The sequence below is a fragment of the Pochonia chlamydosporia genome, chromosome 1 (genome assembly GCF_001653235.2).
Source record: "Pochonia chlamydosporia 170 chromosome 1, whole genome shotgun sequence".
NCBI lineage: Eukaryota > Fungi > Ascomycota > Sordariomycetes > Hypocreales > Clavicipitaceae > Pochonia > Pochonia chlamydosporia.
The window spans coordinates 1,876,053-1,886,545 of record NC_035790.1 but is presented as its reverse complement, the minus strand read 5'-3'; the positions used below and the strand labels follow the sequence as shown (position 1 = coordinate 1,886,545).

General features: G+C 51.3%; 2 protein-coding genes across 2 annotated transcripts; one reads left to right on the top strand and one right to left on the bottom strand.

Annotated features, from left to right (window-relative positions):
- Positions 1-93: 93 nt before the first annotated feature.
- On the top strand, positions 94-1,789 carry VFPPC_00459 (CWFJ domain-containing protein; the record flags this gene model as incomplete). Its single annotated transcript, XM_018280472.1, has 2 exons — positions 94-110; positions 175-1,789. 2 exons carry the CDS (start codon positions 94-96, stop codon positions 1,787-1,789), a joined length of 1,632 nt encoding a protein of 543 aa, XP_018148583.1.
- A 1,332-nt stretch (positions 1,790-3,121) lies between these two features.
- VFPPC_00458 (M-phase inducer phosphatase) lies at positions 3,122-4,999 on the bottom strand (the record flags this gene model as incomplete). The annotated part of the gene is made up of 4 exons (XM_018280471.1): positions 3,122-4,256; positions 4,323-4,545; positions 4,603-4,670; positions 4,743-4,999. The coding sequence occupies 4 exons, from the start codon at positions 4,997-4,999 to the stop codon at positions 3,122-3,124; spliced, it is 1,683 nt and encodes a 560-aa protein (XP_018148582.1).
- Between the last annotated feature and the right edge of the window lie 5,494 nt (positions 5,000-10,493).

The following is a 10,493-nucleotide window of genomic DNA, read 5'->3' as shown; positions in this document are numbered from 1 at the left end:
CAACCTCACTCCAACCAACAACCTGCATCATCACCTTACAAAGGGTGCGCATGACAACCTCACCCTCGCAAGTTTGCCCGGCGAGAAAGCATAATGGCTGCCCCAAAGATGTGAGTCAGCTTATAACGATACTTCCTTGCTTATTTGCCAGGGACTAACTCATAAACCACACAGTATCGTACTTGGCAGCCTCAATGGCCAACTTGAGCCGGCGCTCAAGAAGCTGGCCACTCTTCACGCGAAGAATAGCTTCTCGCTAGCAATCCTTACCGGCGACGTCTTTACCCCATCAACCGATGACGCGACAGTATCCGCCTTACTAGACGGCACATTAGAAGTGCCCCTGCCTACCTACTTTACCATCGGGACGCATTCGCTCCCGCCACGAATCGCGACGAAAGTGGAAGCCGAGGAAGAAATTTGCCATAATCTACATTTCCTGGGTAAGCGCAGCATTACCAAGACCTCAGATGGCCTTCGTATAGTCGCGCTCGGCGGTCTTTTGGACACAAATGTAGTGGGTGGGCAGTCGAAAGAGCAGCATCTACCGTTCCACACCGACGATGATGCAAAGGGATTGAGAGGCGCCAACAGCGCCGACATATTATTAACGTCAATGTGGCCTGCCAACGTCTGGAACGGATCCAAGATCACTCTAGAAGCGTCTCAGCAGGCAGCCGTCCAGAGCACACAAGGCATCGCAGAGCTATGCGCGGCCCTCAAACCGCGCTACCACATATCATCATCACCAAGCGCATTCTTCTACGAGCGCGAACCCTTCGTTCACCCATCCAGCTCAGAAACAGAGCCCCCCACCATCACGAGGTTCATTTCCATGGCCCCATACGGCAACGAAGCCAAAGCAAAAGCAATGTATGCCTTCACACTCAACAAATCCGACGCCAGCGTGCCTCCCGGCGTAACAGCCTCGCCATTCACCTCGCACAAAAAACGAGCTCGAAACGACGACAGCAGCTACAGTCGCTTCGGACACCACGACAACAACAGACACGGCCGACACAACAAACGCCGCCGGGCATCACCTCCCCCCGGCCCGGACAAATGCTACTTCTGCCTCTCCAACCCCAACATCTCAGCCCACATGTGCTGCAGCGTCGGCGACGAATCCTACGTCACAACCGCCAAGGGCCCCCTCCCAACTCCAACCACCTTCTCCGACGCAGGCCTCAGCTTCTCAGGCCACTTGATCATCATCCCGCTCCCACACGCACCCACCATCCCCAGCATGGGAGCAACCGCAGACCCATCCTCCGACGCCGTACGCTCCTACAACGAAATGACGCGCTTCCGCGAATCCATCCAAGCAATGATAGCTTCAAAAACATCCTACAAACTCGGCGTCGTGACCTGGGAAATCTCCCGCGACCGCAACATCCACCTAATATGGCAACTCATCCCCTTACCCGCAGAAATGATCCGCAACGACATCGCAGAAGCGGCGTTCCGCGTGGAAGCCGAAAACCAGAAATACCCCTCCTTCACCACCAGGGAACTTAGTCTCGAAGAACAGCCCACCTTTGGAGATTACTTCCGCGTCTGGCTGTGGGCCGATAACGGCGAGGACAAAATTAAGGGCAAGTCCCTCGTTATGCCTCTCGCGTCGGACATGCGCTTCGATCTCCAGTTCGGGCGGCGCGTCATTGCGAAATTGCTGGGGCTAGAGGACCGCTTCATCTGGCAGGACTGCGAGCAGACTGTCGAGGAAGAGACTGCCGACGTGGAAGCCTTTAGGGAGGCGTTCAAAGAATGGGACTTTACGCTGGAATAGGTGATGCTGTAAAACAGCTCGTACTGTCGCTACTTTGCATACAACAACTTCGCTACAACAATTTCAATCCTCACCCCATTGCTTTGCCTTTTTTTTTCAATCCTAGCACACTCCCCGGGCTACCTTCTGCTCATCATTTCCGGCACAAAAGCCAAAAACAATTGCTCATTTCTTCACATAGCTGGGAAAACACAACATGACATCGGCGTTTTAGAGTAAAAAAGAAATTTCGTAGTTGCATTATCGGCGGGTAAAGCGGTTCCATAGGAAAAAGTGCGAGGAATGTTCAGGATGCTCTAGACGGCTTGGTAGGACTGTGGGTTCTCGTGTCTCGACATTTTCGTGTCTTGGACTCCGGCGTTAAGTCCAGACTGGGAACGGGCCCAAGACATCAAAATTAGAATACAACGTCACTGGAATACAAGATCGGAGACCTACAATATAGCCAGCCGTGAATGTTGTTCTTGGATCAAAACGATGGCATGTCGAGTGCACGCCTATACGTCCCAAAATAGTCACAATGTCGAGACATGACATGTCTGCATGTCGTGGTCTCATCACCCCGAACACATCATATCGATCGTGATCGCTAGCACAGACAGCAGCACAGCAGTACTTCTTTGAAATGATATGTCCCTCAATCTGATATAGGCTAAGCCGGAAAGGAAATACAGGAAATTTCCAGCTCCGGACGAGTCTAATGTACAACCAGCAGCAACCTCTGTAGCTTCTTTTCAACATGGGCAACCTCGGTATGTATAGCTAGTCCTACAATAACACAAACAAAGCAACAATTTTCTGCATTGTGCTTCACAGCCCATTACACCAGTTTGAGGGTGTGTGAGTCTTCTCCGTTTGGGAGTATGAACATAAAGAAAAATATAGAACATTCCGTCATCTGAGAGGTATAGTCGCGCCAAACATTCGCGCGAATAACAAAAAGGAAAAAAGGGGTATTCTTGATGACATACGCCATAATAAATGAATTGATTCCGTAGGCGTAGTATAATCTCGTCAGGTTATTGCATGCCGATTGACGACGGCAAGGTATGCAGGGGGCCAGCATCGCTTCGACGCGGCATGATACGCAAGATAGCATCTCGATGAATCTGTGCTTTGATGAAGTGTGGGATGGTATGATGTAGTGTGGGATGGTATGATGTAGTGTGGGAGCAAGTATGTTCAACCACCGCTGTGAAGCTCCTGGCACAGTGGCGGGCTGGGGGTCTGATAATATTATTCCCAGGCATGATTAACGTATGCACGGTCCGGTGTATGGGTGTGTGGTACTATGTCTGCGCAGCAGGCAGTGGTAGTAATGCAGCCAAGGGTTCAGTAAGAGGCCATCCGACGAGTGTGGGATCGGTCTCCGAGGATTGGTGACGGTGCAAGCATTGCGAGTGTTGTGTTGCGGGAGCTTGGTCGGCTTTGTGCCGTGGGTGAGTCGTTGATACATGGCTCTCGCTGCCCGAAAGCGAACGTTTGAGAGCGTCCTAGTCCCTTTCTCGCCTTCAAGCGGCCCATCTCTCTTTCGCATGTGCGCTGATGCTTCTCATCAGACATCTCGACGTATTCGGGAGGGTAGCATCTACCACGGTGCTCGGCGAAGAATCCGCTGTATCCACCATCGAGAATGTATACCTCGGGGTACGTCAGCTTGGGGTAATGCTCTGCATTGACGGTTCGATCATGAGATCGAACGTGGCGAGCCATCAATGGTGCACGATGTGCTGAATACTCGCAGTGGAATATGAGTAGAGTGCGGCCGTCGATTGGCGTTTGGAACAATTGGGTAGCTAGAAGCTCCTTGTCATTGTGGTTGACGGCACCTTCAATATGTCCACCATCGTACTCGTACTCAAAGCGACAGTCAATGACCATCTTTTGGTCAAAATTGTCAGCGTATTTGCCATCCAAAACCTCGAGTAAGGTCTCCCTGGCAATTCGAGGAATGCAGTCAGTGGGATCATCAGGCAAGAAATGAGGAAGCACAGGTTCATGAACTTCTTCAATATCCATTACAGATTTCAACGAGGAAGTAGGGCCATCCTCAGTGTCAGACTTGGGCTTCATGATGTCTGCAGGGTGCTCAAACATGCTCAAGGATCGACGAAATTGCTTGCGATTTCTCAGGAATGGATTCGACTGCCGTCTGGCGTGACCATTAATCGGTGATCCAAAGCGAGCGCCGCCGGCACCACCAAGACCGGCAAACAATGGTCGAGGGCGAGGAAACAGAGCTGGTCCACAGGGGCTGTTTTCCGGCATTGCCTTCCGTTCCTGAGGTGGGGAGGCGGATTCAAAGCATTCCCCTAGGGAGAGATTTGAGCTCATGGCAGAGTCAGCGCCAAAGCGAAAGGGAGGTAGAGGGTTGTGGGTGTCGCTTTGCGCTCTCGGGGGCAAGGAGCTGGAACTGAGTCCTTTCATACGGCTCAATGACGGTCTACGCGGGGCTGCTATCCTACGACTATGGCAAATAATGAGTACAAGCTCTCAGAACATACGTAGAACAAGGGTAGGAATTTGGACTCACTCAGCCAAAAAGGACTTGGTCGACTCCGACGACACCTGACGGGAAATCGGAGCTGGTGAGTCGAGGACCATGTCTTGGTCATCTGACGGTGTCGACCCAGGCGTTGGAGACCCTATCTCAATATGTGCACAGAATGGTGTCTTGTGTGGGAGAGGAGACAGTTCCATGTGTTCGACAACCGGCGCAGGCGACGACGAAGGCAGAGGAGGTGTAGTCACATAGTCTGGTGAGACTGTCAGAGCTGCACGCCTGATATACAAGTCAAGGTATGAAAACTTACGACGACTCTCCATACCGCCCATCATGTTGGCAGTGAACAATGCTCGTCGAGGGGTAGGGAATTGTGGACTAAGACGACATTTGGTCAGCACCTATTCACACACCATGACTATTTGTAACTGAAGGCAACCGTCAACTCACCTAGCATCATTGTCAAGCCGGAAGTTTTGTGACAGGTCGGCCGCAAGGCTAGCAGCAGGAGATGATCCACGGACTTCTTTGACAGAAAAGTAATCTGCAGTATTCTTGTGCAATTTCTCCCGCAAGCTCACCGAGGCGAGGCTGTTTGACGAGCTCGAATAATGCGAATGTGGCCGAGGACGGAAAAGATCTCGGTTACCCCAAGCCGGAGCAGGCATTGGGCGGTGCATTGCCGCCAAGGGAGAGGATGCTTCCATTTTGAAGCAAAGGGCAGAGGGCTGACCAAAGACTCGTCAGAACGAGTCTATGGACGGCAGGGTCAAGTCGTCGAGCTCAGGTTGCATTGACAGTGAAAGGAGAGAGGGTACAGTATATATATACCACAACAAGCGAATGCTGTAGCACGACAATGGAAGAAGGCACACTCCTGGGGTCACAAAAGACCGTTAACGAGGTGCCAGAGTGTAAGTGATGCTTTTGGAGCTATCGATGGTTCGAATTTGCCGTTCAGGGTCCCAAGAGCAATCTTGTCCAATGTCCAATTGACCGTATGTTCCCCAGTCGTAACGTTTATTTCAACCAAGAAGGCAGCCAAGCTCGAATGGTTGCAGCTTTCTCGGGATCGACGAGGGGTTCGTGGCTCGTTATAGTCGTATCAATGGCATTGGTCTCAAGAAGGGACGACAGGTCGTGAATTCGTCTGCAAGGGAATTCGTCTTCTGAAGGGAAATGTCGTCACAGTTTGGTTCCCTATTGGTTGCCGTGAGCAAAGGCAGCCGAGGTGTTAAAGAAACGGAATGGCCGCTTTTCGTTTGTGTGGATGTGCAACGGGAAGTCGTTCGTTGCTGGGTGAATGAATGCACAAGGTGAAGGACCAAGGACCACTGGAGTACTTGTGCCCTTTTTCTTTTTCGGCGTCTTTCACCTGCAAACAGAAGCGGAAACGACTCGTGCTGAAGAGGACCGTTCGTTGCCTGGAGGGGTCCGATCTGGTCTGGTCTTGTCTGGTCTGGTTCAGCCGGGTCGAGCAGAAGCGAGAAAACGAAATTGATCAACTGGTGGTGGCAGTTTGATCCTTTTGTTTCTATCTCGAGCTTGATGCTTGACGCTTGACGCTTGATGCTTCAACGCTTCACACACAACACACAAAGAAAAGCGGCGCTCAGTGAAGAGCGACGACCTTTCCTTCTAAATTTTTCCGGCTTGTAGGTCGCGTTGCCGGGCGAGGCAATTGGATGGGACAAGAAGCAAAGAAGTGGATGAGGGAGCAACGCCTTTTGAATGGACCGTGCAACCAGCTAATAGGTCCCGATACAGGCTGGGATGGAGTTGGGACGTTGTTAGGGGTGACTGGGGGTGTGTGGAGGGAAGCAGACCAGACCAGACTTGGCTTGACCAGATTTGACTTGAACGGAGGTTGAGGGACAAGTCGGTCGGGACATTCAAGGGAACGCACTGAGGGGGAAACGATGAGACCAAACCAAGACTGGACATGGACCAGAATTGACCTGTCCAGACATGACGAGTCTGGCCAGGCGCCAGTTGATCTCACCAGCTTGCTATTACCGAGTGCTAGATTCAAACTGGGGGGAGTGAGCACCAACCCAGAACGAGACGAGACTTGATTTGAGTGACGAGAGCATGGCATGGGGGAAAACAGGGAGGGGTGCCAGCCGGCGGCAGCAGTTCGGTTTGACTAGCCTCTGTCAGCAGTTCTGGTTTGGTCTGGTTGGTGTGCGGTTGGTGTTGGACCACACCAGACCAGACCAGATCAGACTTGACAGTTGACACAATGACGAGCACATTTAAAAGCTGACGAGATATTTGATAAGGTACGGGTACATGTAGTAGCCGAGGGCCATGGCAGTTATTGTAGACGACAATTCAACTATTGTGTCCTCACCGGGCTACGCGGACACACGTAATCTTCTTTTTATTTTGTATCCTTCGTAACTTCTGACCTCTTGCCAGCTGCAATTCCACGCCGCATACGAGCCGCCCCAAGACACCAGACCTTGACCACACTAAACGACAACCGTTTGGTGTCTGGTTGCTGCAGCTGCTGAAGACAGCCTCACAGTTACATTTTACAGGGAGCTGCAGCCGCTGGTGCCAACAACCCTGCCACTATGCCAATCTTACACCCAGCCAGTCCGAGCAGAACAAGTCAAAGGGCACAACAGCCCCAGAAAGCCATTTGAAGCGCCCAGAAACGTCGAATGCACTGCATTAGCCGGGTTAGCTCGTTGCTGGGCACTTGGAGCTATGATCCAGTCAAAATATCCAGATGTCCAGAGCAACCACCTCCCCCCCCACCCGGTGAACCTCCCCACTGTAATTCAGCTGCGCCGGCGCGAATAGCGTCACACTCCCTGGACGATAAGTTGATGGGGCACACACGCCACAAGTTGAAGCGCCAGATCGCACTTGATCAATTTGAAGCTTGCCCGTGGTCCATACTCGTACTGTTGGGCGATGCGGCTGCGTTTTAACGTTTTATTGGCGTTGCAAACTTTATGAAAGGTTCGGGAACGCCGCGGCAAGATTTCCCGTCTATTTATTTGTCGTTGTGACTTTTGCTTGGCCCAGCATCAAATAACTCGGTTTTGGTTCACGATTTTGTCCCTGGACTCCATGTCTATCTGATGGCTCACCCATTGGCTCGTATGCGAACCTCAACCCAGCAAGTTGCCCGCCTCGGCCACTTTGCACCAGACTCTCAATACGCTGACGAGACTGGACCTCAAGCTGCTTCGAGTCTAGTTGTCTAGCAACTGGTACCTGCGGACATTCACAGAAACGGACATGGACATGGACATGGACATGGCAGGGGAGTTGACCACTTGTAGACATGGGCATGGATGGCCCACGCCTAACACGCCTGTGCATCAGCAAGCATCGCCCTGCTAATGCGAACATGCTCCACGTTGAACGGCCACGAGCAACAATTCAAGGCTTGCGGGCAGCAAAGAGAGAGAGAACAAAAAAAACACAGGTCAAGTCCCACGTCCCCCCCGTCAGAGCTTACCTGCCATGCCATGCCTGCTTGCCTGCATCGCCGACAATGGACCCAGTTGAGAATGAGAATGACCAGGTCGCCCAGGTAAAAAGGCTTGGTTGCTCAGCAAAGGGTGGGGAAGTGAAGGGACCGAAACACCAAACCAATGTGTTTCTGTTCCTCATATGCCTCCCTCGTCACATCGAGCTGTGACGGTTGAGCCAAGTTTTTTTTTTTTCGCCCTTGTAAAAGCCAGGGCATGCTGCTCATCACCAGCGCTTAGCAGGGTCTGTGGTACATACCTTGGGGGCCTGTCACGAAGTGAAATCATCATCGCCAAAGTCCAGGCTTCGGCAAAACTAACATACGTATGCTCTTGACTCGGGAGGTGAGCACATCAACCGGGTCACCTCGGTCAAGTTCATTACACAGGATTCCAAACTGCTTATTCCCGCGTGGGTTTCCCATCGTGAGGTATCTTGGAAGCTATTTGTGATCAAGCTCGGCACTGCAACAGCATACCAGATGGTGATGGACTAAGCTTATTTCGCTCCATGTCTGTCTGTGCTCTGCCGTTGTTGGCTGCTTGACAAAGACACGCAAGATTGCCGACGGGTCTCACGAAATAAGAATTGATGCTCTTTTTTTTTTGCGCCTTGCTGGGGCTCCTCCGAATCAGATTGTTCAAAAATCTCGGCAACAAGAGATATTATTACCTTCGCCCTTGAACTGTAACAGATGATAAAACTCGGACAGTAACTAATGTTGGGCTGCGACCAGACATTGTGCCCTTTAAACAATCAAGGGCAGACAGACCCGTTTTCAATGACTCCCTTGCATCACGGCCCAGCATTGGCGAAATCAAATCGCGGCTCTTTTAATTTTTTTTTTTTTTTTTTTTTTTTTCCTCTTTGGCCCAGTCATCCCAAACCATGCCCACATTGTGACTCGGGAACTCTGGTTCAGCGTCTCAGTGGTTTCTGAAGGGGTTCGCCGAACCAGACATGTCCCAGGCATGGGGATGGTTCTGTTTGATAAAAAACATCGTGCACGCGACATTTGCACCCACATCCCTCGATTTCGGAATGGAGGGATGGATCTTGGGTCAGAAGCAGGTGAGTCAAGATTCTTTGTAGCATGGATACTCAGTCACCTTGACGATATTCTGACGCACAGCATATTTCTGTACGTGCCTCTATGTATGCGAATGTATGTGTATGTACTCCACGCGCGGCACTGCAACTGCACGACTCACACCAGACCTGCATCCAATCTCTGCAGCATCAGTTGATAGGCCAAGCGTAGGATAGCTCCAGAATATATTGCCTTTGCAGCACCGCAATATCTTCCCGCTCTACTGCAGCACCTCTGTGCGTTTGATGTGCCTCGCCTTTATTCCTCTGTCCGTTCAGGCAGGGGCAGCGGGTGAAAGAGACAGACAAGACAGGACGAGAAGAAGATGTTGGCCTGTTCAATGTTGCTTCCTCACTCCATGTCCCTTGATCAAATGGCAAAAGCCGTTAGCAGAATTGTAAACAAAGCACGGTCCCACATATGAACCAAAATGGAAGCGTCCCAAGCGCCGTGATGAATGCATTTAGCTTTTAGCACAAAGACGGCTGACGCATTCATGCACGGTAGCTTCTCGTCGTCTGCACGATGTTGCTTTGGTCCATTTAGAAACGAGATTCTTCGCTGCACAATGCACGTCGAACCGGGGGGGGAACAACCAATGCCAACAAGTCAAACGAGCGTCAAGCCATGTCGCTGCACTACGGAGCAGGAGTAAGCTTGGACTCCAAACATTGCCGTCAAACTAACTTGCTTCAGAAAGAAGTTCGGAAAACAAAAAGAAAAAACCGGATGTGCATCAGCGTTCTTTCAGGAGAGCCTTTCCCGACAACGGTGATGTCTGGGGGGCAGTGTCAGTTCATGAAAATGACGTCGCGGTCCAGGGATCTTTCAAGAACAGAACAAGATGCATCGTCGATTGCCCTGCCCCGGTTTCGATCTCTTCGACGGTGAGTTTCGACGGTTGGCATTACATTCAACGTCATACACTTGCATCAACGTCTTGGCCCGTCGGGTTTGGCGGTGGTCACCGCTGCTGCACTGGCGGAAAAGTCGGAGTGATCGTCATCACAAGAGCAAGGATGCACGAACACCCATTTTTATGTACTCCGTATGTTCGGAGTATGTCGAGTTGCATTTCAACATTTTTGCTCCACGGCGAAATGGTTGCATGCCCAGATCTTGTCAATGCCCATGGATCGTATCTTCCATGCTTGAGCTTGTCAGGATGGTTCATATTCCCATGAATCTATGATGGCATCCGGACTGCCAAAGTTTGCAATGTCGACGACAAAGGCCTGAGCCATTTTTAAAATTTGGCTTTTGCTCTGATCATCGGATTCCGCCAAAGTCCTTTTGTTTACTTTTTGTCCACGGTAGTTACTCCGCACTCCATGTTCGCAGCACACCAGACTTCTCGCGAACAGCACAGGGTCACAAGGCTGATAACGTCCGTGTAACCCGGGAAAGCCAATTGCCGTCTTTTGTGATGCCCTTTTTTTGGGCTCAAGTTGGCTCGACGGGTTTGCTGGCGCCCACCGACCCTCTAAAAAGTAAAGCTCGGTGTCGACGAACAAGGGATATCACCACAATTGTCCAATCACTTGATGCAGCGGCTCAATTGCACCAGAGTCCACTGCTCAGCTGGTCCCAGATCCTTCCAATTTTCCCAAAAGAGCTGC